Raw genomic sequence first — 18,997 nt, 5'->3', positions numbered from 1 at the left:
TATGTATATGATGACATTAAGCATTTTCATCCATAGGTTTGTGTCTCATTCAGTGAAAGTTCTCAGAATCATACTACTCATGACTGGTCTTAATAGTGTTTGCTTCTGAATAGTCTCTCAGAAATCTAGTTTTACATGTATGATGACCTAGATCTCTAACATTTACTCCACTTTCTGTTAAATTCTCTGTTAATCCTTTATATGGTATGTTACCAATGATGTGTACTTCTTTATTGCATAACTTATTTGCTCAAATTTTTCTTCATTGAACTCAAGGTTCACTTCTGCCCTTCTGTGAATTGTTTATTTGCTCAAATTTTTCTTCATTAAACTCAAGGTTTGCTTCGACCCTTCCGTGAATTGTTTCTATGTCTTTTTGTATCTCCTTTTCAGCCCTTAGCACTGTCATTTTGCTTAGTTTAGTGTCGTCACCAAAGATCCTTACTGTGTTTTCCTTTTATTTCCCTGTTGATGTTTGATTTTATGATAAAGAATATTGAGGCTAATACCATTCCTTGTGGTAACTCAGATAAGACATCCTCCTCCTCAGACATGGATCCATTTGCTTCCACTTTGAATAAAACTTACCTTGTCATGATTGCAGGCTTCTGAGGTCAGCATAGGGGTTTGTTCATGGGACATAGCACAAGGGTCAAAAGCTAATGGTTAGTTTAAGTTCCATCAAAACTGTGACCAAGCAATTTTATGAAGGTAGGAGAGGGAGAGAGACAAAGGTAAAGGGGTGGGGGGAGGAAGAATATTGGGAGAAAGAACTGTTGCCTTCTGTTGAGAGGACCACAGTACACCTACTTTGTATTAGAGAAAGATTTACAAAGTTAGTTCCTTTTCTTTAATATAACATAAACAAGTTAATCTATATTATGTCTACATTTTGATACAGGCAAATTACTTTAAGGTAAACACCCTAAGTGATTTCCACATCCAAGTGACGATTCCTTTTTCATTTTTTCAAAAGGAAAGCTAGGCTGTTGTGATGATGAATATCTGTATATATCCAATCATCATCAATAACTTAGCTGGGCTGGCCTTTTCCTGGGACAAGGACACAAGGATAGTCAGACCTTTACCATTTATGATAGCTTAGGAGGCACATTCAATGGCTTCATGCTGACAAAGATGTGTTTCTCGGCTTCAGGAACTAATCCTATTCCTACCGCATTAGTTTGTCAGGGGTTGAAGTCACATGTATGGTGGTCAGGAAACAGTTGGCTTTTTAAACCTTCTCGTGGCAGCAGGTCCAACAGATCACCGCACAGGTCTGGAGAGGAGGTGGGAGCTGTCTTTCATGTCATAGTGGAAAGGATCCTGTCCCCCTAGACAGCATGGCTGTACAAAGCCACAGCCTCTAGGGATAACAGTGGGAGGAGGCAACAGCCGTCATTGCGGCTGCCCTGTTGTGAGTCACCACCATTGTCATCGAAACTTAGAACATTACTGGTAGGACTGTCTCACCCATGCCATACACACATCAGGAGAATGATAGAAGATTTTGTGTGAAGGTATTCACCAGGCAGACACCTACTTTGAGGAAAGCAAGTGTTTTAGTCCTGAGATGGGTCCAGCCTGGGCCAATCTTCATACCTCAGGTGTTGTTGAAGTTAAGTTCTGGCTGTCTGTTATCTGACTGGGATAGCTGATTATCCCATGCCACGCCCATCCTGAGACCATAGGTTAACAGTTGTCTATCGCTGTCATGTACGTTGAAAGACAGGATTTTTCAGAAGCTAGTGATAGTTCTCTTATCCCTAACAAGTACAGTTATGGGACCACTTATTTAGCATACCTTGTTTGTGTTCATGTTTTGTTATTTCCAACAGAGTAGTAGGGGACTGCGTACAGAGCTTTCACCACAGTACTCATAATCTTTTGTTTTTGTTTCCCCATATGGTTACATTGGAGTTCATAAAAGCAAGCTAATTTCAGCCAATCATGTTTAGTCATGCTGCTTTGTTGCAGCATTTCAGATGAGGACTCTTCACAAATTCTTCCAGGTCAATTTAAGCTTTGTTTAATAATTATATGCACAATTGCCACGAGTAAGAGCTGATTTAGAAAATTGATTCACTGCTCGAAATTGAACTAAGACTAAACGAGTTTCAATATCTCTGCACTCAAGGAATAGTTACTTTAATGTGAAGGAACAAAATGGAAGAATATTAACTTCACAAGGGGCTCTTACACGAGTATCTGATGTTAATCACTAAATCAGTGCACTCTGATTTCATGAAAAGTAAGTTAAATCAGAGCCTCCTAGATGTAGGCCTTGCATAAGCTTTTTTATCACTAAAACTGCACTCTGATTTCTTAAGAAGTAGAGGATAAATTCAGAGCCTCCTGGATGTAGGCCTTCATAACCTTAGGGCTCTTCTCAGTATCATCCAGGGGAAATTTACTGCTAAGGTTAAAGATAGAATAGTTATGGAAACACATTTGAATGTTAGAATTGTGTTGATTTGGAATTAGAAATTACAGTAGTCGCAATTATTCAAAATCAATCACCAAGATTGTCACAACATTAAAGCTGGGCTGAAATGACAGATTATCACCTAGTCTTACCATACATCGTAGGAGCCTTGGTCATAGTGGGCCACCTTCTCTGGCGAACACCTCAGGAATACTGAAGACAAAGCCTGCAGCTCCTTCATATATACCACTATGGAAGGTGCATTAGCAGGGGAGATGATAGTAATGAATGGAAGAGACAGAGTTATAGATAGATATAAGCAAGAACATCCCTTGTCACTAGTATAGCCTCCCAGTCCAGCAAAGGAGTGTTTGTATAGGACATAACATAAGAGTCATAGGTTATTGGTTAGGTTAAGTTACATCAACACGGCAACCTGGCAAAGGTAAAGGGAGAGGAAGAAAGGAGAAATATAGAATTAGCCTGCACAAGACTGCCTGGAATTATAACTCACTGATGCTTGTAGGTGTTTATGTGTTTGGATAGGAAACATGAATGAGAGAGATATTAGAAAGTTTAGCGAGTACTGACTGTGATGTGTGACATCTACTTAAAGTATTTTACAATATCTTACTGTTGTTAATAGAGAGATTCCACATATAAGGAGTACCCAACTTTTGAATGGGTTATGTTCTTGGACCCTGTTTATAAGCTGGAAAATATAAAGAAATAATATTTCTCAGAAAGTAAATACCTGCCTATTATGAATAAATATTGTAATCTGAAATACATACTTATGTAATAGAACATCATATTAAGCAAATCTAACAGAAAAAGTGCTCATTTAAGGAGTCCTATAGTTTGCGAGTGCACATCTGTACGTTCGACTAGGAAGTAAGTAGCATATATGGAATGTGTTTTAAAGAACTGGTGTTCAGGGGTTGGATGTTAAGTTGGGGAGTCCCAGTATGGACAATAACAGAAACAGGTAAAATAGCAGTTTCTTTGGACATTGCTTTGTAAGTTTGAGTTAATTTTTTTTTATTTTCATGTACCTTTTTCTTTTCTCAAAAATTGCATTATAGTGTTTGTGGTTATTATGATTGCTGATTATAGTGCTATTTACATCTTTGGTTTGTTTTGCTAAGATGATCCTCTTTTTTTCATTTACAGTTATGGAAAGCCCGTCTCAGTGGTTATGAAGAATGCACCAAACATTTCCCAAAAATCACAGATGAGCGATCTCCGGAATTCAACAGATTTGCTCCTCTGATGAAAAAATTTGTAACTGACAGTAATGCTGTTGCTCAAGAAAAAGCCTTGGATGCAGTGTTGGCATTTGTAGAAAATGCACATGTAGCTGGCAGGTAGGTTGTACTGCCATTTTCTTATCTTCATCTGATATACTTTTTGTTCATTTAACATGGCACTTCTTGCATTAGTGTTTCAGGTACCATACATAAGTAAAATGTTTTATGCTTTAATACTTGGTGTATACTTGACACAAATATTTTTCTTGGTATTGAGTGCAATTGGTTTGCCCTATTAACTCCCGCTCAAGTCAATTTAAAGGAACTTTGGAGTTTATTGCCATTTATGTCTTGAATGATACAATGGAAACAGACCCCACCCCAACCGTCAGCCAAGCCCCAAAGATCTCAGTGCAGTTTGGACATATGGAGAGGATGACCGGGGAGAGATTGACGGAGAGTTATAGGTGTTAGAAGAGGGGGAAAAATTGAGGATGAGATGGAAGGAAGAACTGGAAGATGCTTTGGATGATTGGGGCCTGAATATGCAGGAAGGTGTAAGACATGCATGGGATTGAATGAATTGGAGTGATGTGGTATACAGGGGACAATGTGCAGTCAGTGGGCTGAGCCATGGCATAATATTGATGGATGTAGGTAGGGAGCTGTGGTTTCTATGCATTACACATGGCAGCTCGTGTATGGATGTGAGCTGATGTAACCTCTCAGTCTGTTTATATATTTTTTTTTTCTTTTTTTGCTTTGTCACTGTCTCCCGCGTTTGCGAGGTAGCGCAAGGAAACAGACGAAAGAAATGGCCCAACCCACCCCCATACACATGTATATACATGCGTCCACACACGCAAATATACATACCTACACAGCTTTCCATGGTTTACCCCAGACGCTTCACATGCCCTGATTCAATCCACTAACAGCACGTCAACCCCGGTATACCACATTGATCCAATTCACTCTATTCCTTGCCCTCCTTTCACCCTCCTGCATGTTCAGGCCCCGATCACACAAAATCTTTTTCACTCCATCTTTCCACCTCCAATTTGGTCTCCCACTTCTCCTCGTTCCCTCCACCTCCGACACATATATCCTCGTGGTCAATCTTTCCTCACTCATTCTCTCCATGTGCCCAAACCATTTCAAAACACCCTCTTCTGCTCTCTCAACCACTCTCTTTTTATTTCCACACATCTCTCTTATCCTTACGTTACTTACTCGATCAAACCACCTCACACCACACATTGTCCTCAAACATCTCATTTCCAGCACATCCATCCTCCTGCGCACAACTCTATCCATAGCCCACGCCTCGCAACCATACAACATTGTTGGAACCACTATTCCTTCAAACATACCCATTTTTGCTTTCCGAGATAATGTTCTCGACTTCCACACATTCTTCAAGGCTCCCAGAATTTTTGCCCCCTCCCCCACCTTATGATCCACTTCCGCTTCCATGGTTCCATCTGCTGCCAGATCCACTCCCAGATATCTAAAACACTTTACACATGTATATACATATACACACATACCATACACTTATACATAAATACACATGTACATATTTGTACTTGCTCACCTTCACCCATTTCAGACACCACACTGCCCCGCAAGAAACAACAAATTTATGCATGAAGCAAAAGAAAAAAAATACAATAACATTATCTTCTTTGCACCCGATTGCCGCCCCTTGCATCAGCAAGGTAGTGCTAAGAAACAGACAAAGAAAGACCACATCTGTTCACGTCCATATACAAGCTGTCATGTACAGTGCACAGAAACTACAGTTCTCTATCCTCATCCAGTCCCCAATGTCATTGAGATGACCTTGATTTAAGGCCTCAGTTGCCCATGCTATCTTTAAAATATTCATTGTCAGTGACATATGATGCACTTTCTTATTCATGTTCAGGCCCCGATCACACAAAATCTTTTTCACTCCATCTTTCCACCTCCAATTTGGTCTCCCTCTTCTCCTCGTTCCCTCCACCTCCGACACATATATCCTCTTGGTCAATCTTTCCTCACTCATTCTCTCCATGTGCCCAAACCATTTTAAAACACCCTCTTCTGCTCTCTCAACCACGCTCTTTTTATTTCCACACATCTCTCTTACCCTTACGTTACTTACTCGATCAAACCACCTCACACCACACATTGTCCTCAAACATCTCATTTCCAGCACATCCATCCTCCTGCGCACAACTCTATCCATAGCCCACGCCTCGCAACCATACAACATTGTTGGAACTACTATTCCTTCAAACATACCCATTTTTGCTTTCCGGGATAATGTTCTCGACTTCCACACATTTTTCAAGGCTCCCAAAATTTTCGCCCCCTCCCCCACCCTATGATCCACTTCCGCTTCCATGGTTCCATCCGCTGCCAGATCCACTCCCAGATATCTAAAACACTTCACTTCCTCCAGTTTTTCACCATTCAAACTCACCTCCCAATTGACTTGACCCTCAACCCTACTGTACCTAATAACCTTGCTCTTATTCACATTTACTCTTAACTTTCTTCTTCCACACACTTTACCAAACTCCGTCACCAGCTTCTGCAGTTTCTCACATGAATCAGCCAACAGCGCTGTATCATCAGCGAACAACAACTGACTCACTTCCCAAGCTCTCTCATCCCCAACAGACTTCATACTTGCCCCTCTTTCCAAGACTCTTGCATTTACCTCCCTAACAACCCCATCCATAAACAAATTAAACAACCATGGAGACATCACACACCCCTGCCGCAAACCTACATTCACTGAGAACCAATCACTTTCCTCTCTTCCTACACGTACACATGCCTTACATCCTCGATAAAAACTTTTCACTGCTTCTAACAACTTGCCTCCCACACCATATATTCTTAATACCTTCCACAGAGCATCTCTATCAACTCTATCATATGCCTTCTCCAGATCCATAAATGCTACATACAAATCCATTTGCTTTTCTAAGTATTTCTCACATACATTCTTCAAAGCAAACACCTGATCCACACATCCTCTACCACTTCTGAAACCACACTGCTCTTCCCCAATCTGATGCTCTGTACATGCCTTCACCCTTTCAATCAATACCCTCCCATATAATTTACCAGGAATACTCAACAAACTTATACCTCTGTAATTTGAGCACTCACTCTTATCCCCTTTGCCTTTGTACAATGGCACTATACACGCATTCCGCCAATCCTCAGGCACCTCACCATGAGTCATACATACATTAAATAACCTTACCAACCAGTCAACAATACAGTCACCCCCTTTTTTAATAAATTCCACTGCAATACCATCCAAACCTGCTGCCTTGCCGGCTTTCATCTTCCGCAAAGCTTTTACTACCTCTTCTCTGTTTACCAAATCATTTTCCCTAACCCTCTCACTTTGCACACCACCTCGACCCAAACACCCTATATCTGCTACTCTGTCATCAGACACATTCAACAAACCTTCAAAATACTCATTCCATCTCCTTCTCACATCACCACTACTTGTTATCACCTCCCCATTTACGCCCTTCACTGAAGTTCCCATTTGCTCCCTTGTCTTACGCACCCTATTTACCTCCTTCCAGAACATCTTTTTATTCTCCCTAAAATTTACTGATAGTCTCTCACCCCAACTCTCATTTGCCCTTTTTTTCACCTCTTGCACCTTTCTCTTGACCTCCTGTCTCTTTCTTTTATACTTCTCCCACTCAATTGCATTTTTTCCCTGCAAAAATCGTCCAAATGCCTCTCTCTTCTCTTTCACTAATACTCTTACTTCTTCATCCCACCACTCACTACCCTTTCTAAACAGCCCACCTCCCACTCTTCTCATGCCACAAGCATCTTTTGCGCAATCCATCACTGATTCCCTAAATACATCCCATTATTAAGATTGCAAAATTTTTAATCATTTCATACCAACAGAACTGCAGGTGATTGCACATCAGGTATAGTTCAAAAATGTTTAGCTGCTCCCAAGCGAGGAACTCAGGAGAAGGCTTTGGAAATCCTCCTGATGTACTGTGAAATTGAGAAGTATGAAGTTGTCCAAGAAGAACTCATGAAAGGCTTTACACAAAAAAACCCAAAGGTGGTTGTAGGATGCGTTCATGCTATAACTACAGCTTTAAGGTATGTATGGAGGATGACGTTCTTAGATTATTGCTTTTTCTGTTAAAATTACCATGCATTTTTGGCAGAGTTATGTATAAGTAAGACTCTTTGTCTCTTGTGTTTATCACTAATTCTCTATTGTATATTTAGAATAGGGAGTTATATACATGGTCTTTCTAAAACTTTGTTATTACAGCATACTTCTGCACATGCTTATGTCATACTCAAACAACATTGGTCTAAGAATGTACAAAAATATCTTTTTGATGCCGTAGTTATTACATAAGGGAAGTGGTTTACATTTTGAAAATTGCTAGAAAAATACTTTTATAAGTCTTTTGTTGTACCTCATTTATCACAAACTGCTTTCTGAGTATCTCGAACAAGTCTAGCTGAACCAAAAAAGTACCATGGCAGTATTGAAATAGTCAATTGGTAATTACAAAATTTTCTCATCAGGTCTCTTATTGTGATTTTTTATTTGTTGTGTTAATTCAAGAGGTCCACATTCTAATAAAGGATTTAGTTCTTGAGTGGACACTGCAGACATTTCAACAAGAGAGTGAGTGAGAAAGGATGTGATTGAGAGTGAAGTATTAATATTAAGAAAAACAAATGTCATTTGTATTTTAAACCCCACACCTCTTTTGTTACACTCTCCGCTTATCTTGATCCATACCTTACACCAGCTGTCATAATCTGTACCTCACATTCGCTTTCTTCACGCCCCACAATCACTCCTGATCCACACCACCTCTCTTTCTTAATATCCCAAACCCTCTTTTGATCTACACCCAACACTTGCTCCACACCCAGTTTGTCTTAATCCTTATTTCACATGAAGTCTCTGCTTTTGATTCTGGTCCACTCATCTCTTGGTCCCTAACCCACACCTCCATATTTGATCTATGACCCATGCCTCTTCTTGATCAAGACACCACACATGTTGATTCACCCCCCAAAATAACTCTCTTGATCCACCATACTGACTCTTGTACTCAAAACCCCACAGCAGCTGTTGGTCCACACTGCACATCCTTTTGTGTGATATGCACCCCACTTTCTATCTTGCTGTACACCCCACACTCCATTTCTTGGTCCACACCCCATATTTTCTCACTTGTTCCATACCTCGCTCTAGTTTTATTGATCCACAAATCCTTTATTGTTCCACACCACCCCTTGAGATCCTTGCCCCTTACCTTGTGCCTTGATCTGGACTCCATTCCTATCATGATTCACATCCCACACCTATGGCTGTCCACTTTCTACATCCCCTCTCAGATGCGTCCTGCCACAGTTGTTGGTTTTCATGCTTCACGTGCACTGATTAAGCCCACTGACAGTATATTCTAATATACAGGTTTCCCTGAATGCCTTACCCCTTCTTGCATGTTCAAGCCTAGAACACCCAAAGCATCTTTCAATCAATTCCTCCTTTTCATCTTTTCCTCCTTCATTCTATTTTTGATATATATACACCCTCTTAATCAGCTTTCCTCACTCATCCTCTCTTTCTGTCCAGACTATTTCAGCACACCCTTTTCTGCTATTTCATACATATTCCTCATACTACTATACCTCTTTCTGCCCTGTCATTTCTTATTTGATCAACCCTCCCCACACCACATATTTCCAACACATTCACCCTTTTCTGTAAATTCTTATGTAAGGCCAATGCCAAACATCCTTACAGTGCAGATGGGACTTTTATACCATCAAACATGCCCTCACTCTGCCTTTACAGATGGTGACCTCTATTTCCACACATTTGTGAATGTAACCAGGACCTTTCCCTCCCCTCAGTCACCCAGTGGTTCACTTCATCTCTCACGAATCCATTTGCTGCCATATCCATTGACAGTTCTCCCCATTTAAACACACTCCAAATGATGTCTCTCTTCACTGCTAAGCCTAATGACCATGCTTTTCTTCACATTTACTATCAACTTTGTCTTTTCACAAACTTTTAAACCACCTTTTATGATTTGCAGTAAGTCTGTATAATCAGGAAATAGTAACTGACTTGCCAACTAGGCCCCATAACCTCTTGCACACTGCAGGCCAGCTTCTCTTTTGAGGACTCTCACATTCACCATCCTCACCATGCCATCCATAAACATAAGACAGTCGTGGAGACATCACATTCCTGCTGGAGACCTACCCTCATGTGGAATCACTCAACCTCCTCTCTTCTTAACTGTACGCTCACCTTACTCTCTTGGTAAAAACTCACTGCTTCATTTAGGTTTCCTCCCACTCCATATATTTGTAACACACTCCATGAAGCATTTATTTCATCCTGTCATGTGCTTTCTCCAAATCCTTTAATTTCACTTACAGATCCTTATGTTTATCAAAGGATTTCTCAGACCTATTGTTCAGAGCAAACAGTAGATCCACTCATCTTTTACCTCTTTTTAAACCATGTTGTTCCTCCCCAATCTGATAGTCTTTGCTTTCAACCACCCATTCAGTCACCATTTTGCCATACAACTTACCAGGTGCGCCCAACAAAAAACAATCCGTACAAAATTTGTTAGACAGTATGACTCAGTGGACAGAGGAATTTGACAAGTGCTCTAGGTTATTGTTTCATACTGTTAATCTGCTTTTCATGTAAATATTTCTCACTGTGCTTGATATGAATGTTCATTGTAGAGTATACTGTTGTTCAACAGTTTTAATGCATTGTATTTATTTTTTCATTTTGTGAGTAATTAGAAAAGAGTCGTTTCCATGATTTTTAAGAAATGAAACTCACATTCATGCTTGCCGATTCAAGACAACAGAAATTGTAGTGTTGATTTTGAAATCTATTGGACCCACTTGTAAAGATGATTTATTTATTGGATGTACACTCAGCAAATATATCTGTTTATCTTTATGTTTATCTAATGAACATATACTTATGTAATTTGCACATTCACTTTTGTCTCCCTTGCCTTTACACAGTGGTACTGTACAGGCATTATGCCAGTCCTCAGGTCCCTAACAATAAACCATCATACAACAAAAATCCTAACTAACCAGTTGGCAACACAATTGACCCCTTTCTTAAGAAATTCACCATAAGTCCCATCCACTACAGCCATTTTGCTTCACTTCATCATATCAGTTGTAGAGCTTTCACTACTTCCTTTCTTTTCATGAAATCCCCTGCCATGACTCTCACTTCTCAATCCTCCATATCCAAAACATCTCACTTCCCCTCACCCTGTCGTCAGACATTCAACAGTCCTTCAAATACTCACTCCAGCTCCTCTTTACCTCATCTCTGCCTCATACCTCTTTCCCATTTGTCCTCTTTAATGTTCCTTTTTGTTCTTTTTTTGTATCACACCTTTAACCTTCATTCACTGTACATTTTCTTATTATCCCTTAAGTTTGCAGATACTTGTTCACTCAAACTTTCATCAGCCCCCCCTCTTTTTTTTTTCCCATGACCTTCCTATTGATCTTCTGTCACATTCTGTTATACATTTCTGAGTCACCTACACTTCTTTCCTAGAAATGATGCACATACACACACACTTTTCCTTTTTTACTAGCTACTCATGACTTATTTTGATTCACACTCCCAAATTCACACATCTGCTTTTGGTGTTTCTAAGGTCTGCAGCAAGAGCTTTGTCATCTGGTAAAGCAGCTGACTTACATCCCAAGCTCTCCACCTTCAGCTTGCTGAAGACCTGCCCTTGCCTCTAGGATCCATGCAATTGCCTCCCTCATCTTCCCATCTTTGAACAGCCATGGTGATATGATTCCCCCTTAATGCAGTCTTACCTTCACTGGGAACCAAAATGGATACACAAAATGTATATATATATATCTATGAAAAGTGGGAGGGAGCCAGATGATTGGACAGGAACAGTCAAAGTCCCTTGTTTGATGAAAGAATGGCTGGGAAAGACTACAAAGGCAAGGGTGACAAGAATGTTAAACCTTTAGAGGAATTAGCTTACTAAGCCTGTTGGAAATATGGAAATTGTTGTTGAAACAATGAAGGAGATGACATAATACAAGTTAAATGTAGAGCAGGAGCAGAAATGTATATCATCATCAATCAAGAAGAGGTATTTGGTAAATTAGTCGAGAATGCATTGAGGGAAGTATGATATTATATTGGTAAGTATATGTATTGTAGATTACATGTATTTCTGTTTCAGTGTATGTTTGTTTTTATCCCTACATTTCATAGCAGGAGAAGCACTTAGGCTTAAAAGATAATTCATTTAATGATATACATTCCTTTAACAGGGAATTTGGACCAAAAGTGATCAACCCAAAGCCCTTGATAAAACAGATGCATACATTACTAGAGGACAGAGACAAGAATGTAAGGGAAGAGGGTAAAAAGCTAGTTATTGAAATGTATAGATGGATTCGTCAAGCACTAAAGCCTCAGTTGTCTTCCCTCAAACCAGTGCAGGTAAGTTGTTTGGACTGGAGTTTTCTATTGTTTGTACTTGATCTGACCTTCTACTGAAATTACCCAAAATGTGTTTTAACATGTAAGGCTCAATTTTTAGTATTCTGTTAAATCAGTCTGTCTGGTATGTTTAATCTGAACTCATATATATAGTATGATCAGATGTAATGTCTCTCATTTCATGGATCCATTGAAAGTCATTATCTTGGCAAGTTGGTTGACTGAAAAAGTTGGATACTGATTTTTTTTTTTTTTTTTTTTTCCCTTTACATGCATTGAGATTTGAAAATAGATCCCCCCCCCCCCCCATGGTCCCACAGATTGTGGTCTAAATGCTCTATTGTGTACAGAGTAAAAGCAGTAGATATGCATTATGAGTGGACATGGCATGGCAGTGATAGGAACCGTGTCAGCTGAAGTGAACCATAGTGTGTGTGATGAAGCAAAGTTGCATCAAGGAATGTGTGGAAAGTGATGTTATTGTTTGTAAGGGCAAAGATGGATATATTTTTTTTACCTTTCATGATTCATGTCATACTTTTCAACTTTGCTGCCCCCCATCTCTCAGTTGATTTGAAAGTTTACAGGAACATTTGATGCCTTCTGTTTTTTATTCAGATTTAGAAATTATTAATTCTCTTTAACTTTATTGTTACCAACAGATCCAGGAATTAGAAGCAGAATTTGAAAAATTTGGCAGTGAAAAGGTAGTTCAGACTCGCTTTCTGCGTTCACAGCAGGATCTCAAAGCCAAAATGGAGGCTCAAGATGATGAAGATGGAGATGAAGGTACTGTATTAAGACAGCTAGATTTCACTGAAGCATCAGAAAGAAAGATTGCTGTAGGTTTTGGAAAAATATGAGGTAGGATACAGGTGGCTGATGGAACATTCAAAAAGTAACAGCTGGTGGCTGATTCATGTGAGAAACTGCAGAAGCTGGTGACTGAGTTTGGTAAAGTGTGTGGAAGAAGAAAGTTAAGAGTAAATGTGAATAAGAGCAAGGTTATTAGGTACAGTAGGGTTGAGGGTCAAGTCAATTGGGAGGTGAGTTTGAATGGAGAAAAACTGGAGGAAGTGAAGTGTTTTAGATATCTGGGAGTGGATCTGGCAGCGGATGGAACCATGGAAGCGGAAGTGGATCATAGGGTGGGGGAGGGGGCGAAAATTCTGGGAGCCTTGAAGAATGTGTGGAAGTCGAGAACATTATCTCGCAAAGCAAAAATGGGTATATTTGAAGGAATAGTGGTTCCAACAATGTTGTATGGTTGCGAGGCGTGGGCTATGGATAGAGTTGTGCGCAGGAGGATGGATGTGCTGGAAATGAGATGTTTGAGGACAATGTGTGGTGTGAGGTGGTTTGATCGAGTAAGTAACGTAAGGGTTAGAGAGATGTGTGGAAATAAAAAGAGCGTGGTTGAGAGAGCAGAAGAGGGTGTTTTGAAGTGGTTTGGGCACATGGAGAGAATGAGTGAGGAAAGATTGACCAAGAGGATATATGTGTCGGAGGTGAAGGGAACGAGGAGAAGAGGGAGACCAAATTGGAGGTGGAAAGATGGAGTGAAAAAGATTTTGTGTGATCGGGGCCTGAACATGCAGGAGGGTGAAAGGAGGGCAAGGAATAGAGTGAATTGGAGCGATGTGGTATACCGGGGTTGACGTGCTGTCAGTGGATTGAATCAAGGCATGTGAAGCGTCTGGGGTAAACCATGGAAAGCTGTGTAGGTATGTATATTTGCGTGTGTGGACGTATGTATATACATGTGTATGGGGGGGGTTGGGCCATTTCTTTCGTCTGTTTCCTTGTGCTACCTCGCAAACGCGGGAGACAGCGACAAAGTATAATAAATAAATAAATATATACACATGATTTCATCTTTCAAAGCTCAGCAAAACCATATACTGTCACTAGAAATCAGAGAAAAATCCAAGTTCTAAAGAGTACCATCACTACCGTAATCACTGAAAAGTTGACTGGAGCCTGGCAGTCCTTCCTCAACATAATGAACTTAAGACCTACAGCAACCAATGCTGGTGCACATTAAAAGTGATTCTTACCTGCAACACCAACTCAGCCTCCACTAATGAAGCACTTCTTACCCAAGCCAGTGACATTTCTTTTATGAAAGAACAGACAAACATACTCGTGAGGCACTGATAAAAAGTCAGCCACAAACCAGCCACATCTGAAACAGGGAAGTAAAGAAAAACCTACACAAATGCATGAGAAGCATCTGTTCACCAACCATTCACACCCTCTGTTACATGCATCACAATTAAAATCTTGAGGAAGTCACTTTCAGCAGGCCTCTACAGTTTATCCAACTTTCACACAATACTCTTGCCTACTTGCAGCCTAAGCACTTACAGATATCTTCAACCACTCTTGGTTACACTATATCACCCCTGTCTTCAATATCCAGACTGTATGATAAACTAATCCTCAACAATCAAGCAAAATAACCAGCTTCACCTATACATGGCTTAGACCCAACCACTCAACCACCATATGACACATCCACCCAACATTAGTGGTAAAAGATATCAATAAAGCATATGTCATTAACCCCCAACACTTCTTCACTCAAAGCTTGACACCATGCTCCACGACATTGGCAAAAAGTGGTTGGCCAACTTCATTACCGACTGCCTTGCAAGAGCTCCTACTCGTACTCTGTTAGCCCTTATTCTGTTGATAAAATCTCCTCACTGTGTTGTTAGCTTTCCTTTCATACCATATATGTGTAGCACCTTCAGCAAGACCTCTGTCATCCTCTTCATGTACTTTCTCCAATCCATAAATGCCACACGTACGCATTTATATATAGATCAGTGAATGAATGTAGATAAGGGATCACTCGCTGCAACTTCATTATTCTGCTGTGATAACGTAGTTTTGGATTTGCTGTTGAATGGATGTTGAGTCAAAGGGGTAAATTCTCATGAATTTGCCATATTTTGAGGATAAAATGCTGTTTAAACTCCCAACCAGCAGGTTTTATCTTGAGTTCTTAGGTCTTTGTGTCTGGCAGAACAATGATTTTTTATCCTTCATGACTAATATTCTTAAGAACAACATAGATTTTATAGCCACTTCCTAATTTTATTTAATTATGATTACTATTTCTTTGTTACACAGAAGGAGGTTATATGTATCATGTCTATTACCATGTATGTATACACACAAATCTAGCGTAAGCAAGGAACCCATTTATTGACCAGCTCTGAGGTGAACAACAACTGACTGACCTCCGAGGCCCTATCATCCCCATCAGACTGCGTACTCCCCCCTTTCTCTCAGGTTCTTACATTTACCTCCCCCACCATTCCATCCATAAAGAGATTAAACAACCATGGTGACATCATCCCAAACCCCTGCAGCAGACTGACCTTCACTTGAAACCATTCACTCTCTTCTCTTCTTACTTGTACACAAGCCTTATACCCTTGATAAAAACATCTGGGAGTGGATCTGGCAGCGGATGGAACCATGGAAGCGGAAGTGGATCATAGGGTGGGGGAGGGGGCGAAAATTCTGGGAGCCTTGAAGAATGTGTGGAAGTCGAGAACATTATCTTGGAAAGCAAAAATGGGTATGTTTGAAGGAATAGTGGTTCCAACAATGTTGTATGGTTGCGAGGCGTGGGCTATGGATAGAGTTGTGCGCAGGAGGATGGATGTGCTGGAAATGAGATGTTTGAGGACAATGTGTGGTGTGAGGTGGTTTGATCAAGTGAGTAACGTAAGGGTAAGAGAGATGTGTGGAAATAAAAAGAGCGTGGTTGAGAGAGCAGAAGAGGGTGTTTTGAAGTGGTTTGGGCACATGGAGAGGATGAGTGAGGAAAGATTGACCAAGAGGATATATGTGTCGGAGGTGGAGGGAGCAAGGAGAAGAGGGAGCCCAAATTGGAGGTGGAAAGATGGAGTGAAAAAGATTTTGTGTGATCGGGGCCTGAACATGCAGGAGGGTGAAAGGAGGGCAAGGAATAGAGTGAATTGGAGCGATGTGGTATACCGGGGTTGACGTGCTGTCAGTGGATTGAATCAAGGCATGTGAAGCGTCTGGGGTAAACCATGGAAAGCTGTGTAGGTATGTGTATTTGCGTGTGTGGACGTGTGTATATGCATGTGTATGGGGGGGGTTGGGCCATTTCTTTCGTCTGTTTCCTTGCGCTACCTCGCAAACGCGGGAGACAGCGACAAAAAAAAAAAAAAAAAAAACCTCTGCTTTATAAACTTTATAAGACCTTCAACAAAGCATATCTATTAACTTCATCATTTGCCTTTTTTTCCATACATATTCACCATTTCCCACTTAAGCAAGGTAGCATTAGAAGCAGAGGACTGAGCCTTAGAAAGAATATCCTCACTTGGCTGCCTTCCCCGTTCCTTCCTTTGGAAAATTAAAAAACGGGAGGGGAGGATTTCCAGCCCCCCACTCCCTCCCCTTTTAGTCGCCTTCTACGACACGCAGGGAAGACAGGAAGTTTTCTTTCTACCCTATCCCCATATATGCCAGGAAGTGTTTCTCATTCTTCAAAGCAAACACAGGATCCACACAACCTCTACTACTTTTGAAATCACACTGATCCTCTCCAATCTGATGCTTTGTACTTGCATTTACCCCCTCTATCAATACCCTTCCATATGACTTACCAGGTACACTTAAGAAACTTATGTAGTTTGAACGCCAACCTTTATCCCTATTGCCTTTATACATTAGCACTATACATGCATTCCACCAATCCTCAGACACTTCTCCTTGATCCATACAGTCATTGAATATCCTTCCCAATAGTCACCCCTTTTCTAAATAGATTTAGATGCAATACCATCAACTCCTGCCGCCTTGCCACATTTCATATTCAGCGTAGGTTTCACCACCTATTCTCTCCTCAACAAACCACTCTTCATGCCTCTCTCACTTTGTATACCACCCCGACCAAAACACCCAACATCTGCCACTCTGTTATCAGAAACGTTTAGTAATCTTTCAAAATACTCCATGACCACCTGTTAATACTTCCCCTTTTACCCTTTTCTTCGATATTCCTATTTGTTCTCCTGTCTTTCACACATTATTTACCTACTTCCAAAACATCTTTTTTTTTTTTTTTTTTTTTTTTTTATACTTTGTCGCTGTCTCCCGCGTTTGCGAGGTAGCGCAAGGAAACAGACGAAAGAAATGGCCCAACCCCCCCCCCCCCCATACATATGTACATACACACGTCCACACACGCAAATATACATACCTACACAGCTTTCCATGGTTTACCCCAGACGCTTCACATGCCTTGATTCACTCCACTGACAGCACGTCAACCCCTGTATACCACATCGCTCCAATTCACTCTATTCCTTGCCCTCCTTTCACCCTCCTGCATGTTCAGGCCCCGATCACACAAAATCTTTTTCACTCCATCTTTCCACCTCCAATTTGGTCTCCCTCTTCTCCTCGTTCCCTCCACCTCCGACACATATATCCTCTTGGTCAATCTTTCCTCACTCATTCTCTCCATGTGCCCAAACCATTTCAAAACACCCTCTTCTGCTCTCTCAACCACGCTCTTTTTATTTCCACACATCTCTCTTACCCTTACGTTACTTACTCGATCAAACCACCTCACACCACACATTTTCCTCAAACATCTCATTTCCAGCACATCCATCCTCCTGCGCACATCTCTATCCATAGCCCACGCCTCGCAACCATACAACATTGTTGGAACCACTATTCCTTCAAACATACCCATTTTTGCTTTCCGAGATAATGTTCTCGACTTCCACACATTTTTCAAGGCTCCCAAAATTTTCGCCCCCTCCCCCACCCTATGATCCACTTCCGCTTCCATGGTTCCATCTGCTGCCAGATCCACTCCCAGATATCTAAAACACTTCACTTCCTCCAGTTTTTCTCCATTCAAACTCACCTCCCAATTGACTTGACCCTCAACCCTACTGTACCTAATAACCTTGCTCTTATTCACATTTACTCTTAACTTTCTTCTTTCACACACTTTACCAAACTCAGTCACCAGCTTCTGCAGTTTCTCACATGAATCAGCCACCAGCGCTGTATCATCAGCGAACAACAACTGACTCACTTCCCAAGCTCTCTCATCCCCAACAGACTTCATACTTGCCCCTCTTTCCAAAACCCTTGCATTCACCTCCCTAACAACCCCATCCATAAACAAATTAAACAACCATGGAGACATCACACACCCCTGCCGCAAACCTACATTCACTGAGAACCAATCACTTTCCTCTCTTCCTACACGTACACATGCCTTACATCCTCGATAAAAACTTTTCACTGCTTCTAACAACTTGCCTCCCACACCATATATTCTTAATACCTTCCACAGAGCATCTCTATCAACTCTATCATATGCCTTCTCCAGATCCATAAATGCTACATACAAATCCATTTGCTTTTCTAAGTATTTCTCACATACATTCTTCAAAGCAAACACCTTAACCACACATCCTCTACCACCTCTGAAACCACACTGCTCTTCCCCAATCTGATGCTCTGTACATGCCTTCACCCTCTCAATCAATACCCTCCCATATAATTTACCAGGAATACTCAACAAACTTATACCTCTGTAATTTGAGCACTCACTCTTATCCCCTTTGCCTTTGTACAATGGCACTATGCACGCATTCCGCCAATCCTCAGGCACCTCACCGTGAGTCATACATACATTAAATAACCTTACCAACCAGTCAACAATACAGTCACCCCCTTTTTTAA

At 40.8% G+C, this 18,997-nt stretch overlaps 1 protein-coding gene across 6 annotated transcripts in view; it reads left to right on the top strand.

Moving 5' to 3' along the window:
• msps (msps cytoskeleton-associated protein 5) overlaps positions 1–18,997 on the top strand; it is a 231,031-nt gene that overhangs the window by 113,051 nt on the left and 98,983 nt on the right. For all 6 annotated transcript variants that reach the window (XM_071681598.1, XM_071681599.1, XM_071681601.1 and 3 more), the window contains 4 exons: positions 3,599–3,792; positions 7,618–7,824; positions 12,067–12,238; positions 12,901–13,027. In XM_071681598.1, coding sequence (XP_071537699.1) covers positions 3,599–3,792; positions 7,618–7,824; positions 12,067–12,238; positions 12,901–13,027 — 700 coding nt within the window. The remainder of the gene's footprint in view (positions 1–3,598; positions 3,793–7,617; positions 7,825–12,066; positions 12,239–12,900; positions 13,028–18,997) is intronic.

The sequence above is a fragment of the Panulirus ornatus genome, chromosome 33, assembly GCF_036320965.1.
Source record: "Panulirus ornatus isolate Po-2019 chromosome 33, ASM3632096v1, whole genome shotgun sequence".
Lineage (NCBI taxonomy): Eukaryota > Metazoa > Arthropoda > Malacostraca > Decapoda > Palinuridae > Panulirus > Panulirus ornatus.
Note: the sequence above shows the minus strand (reverse complement) of the source record. Positions and strands in the feature narration are given on the sequence as shown.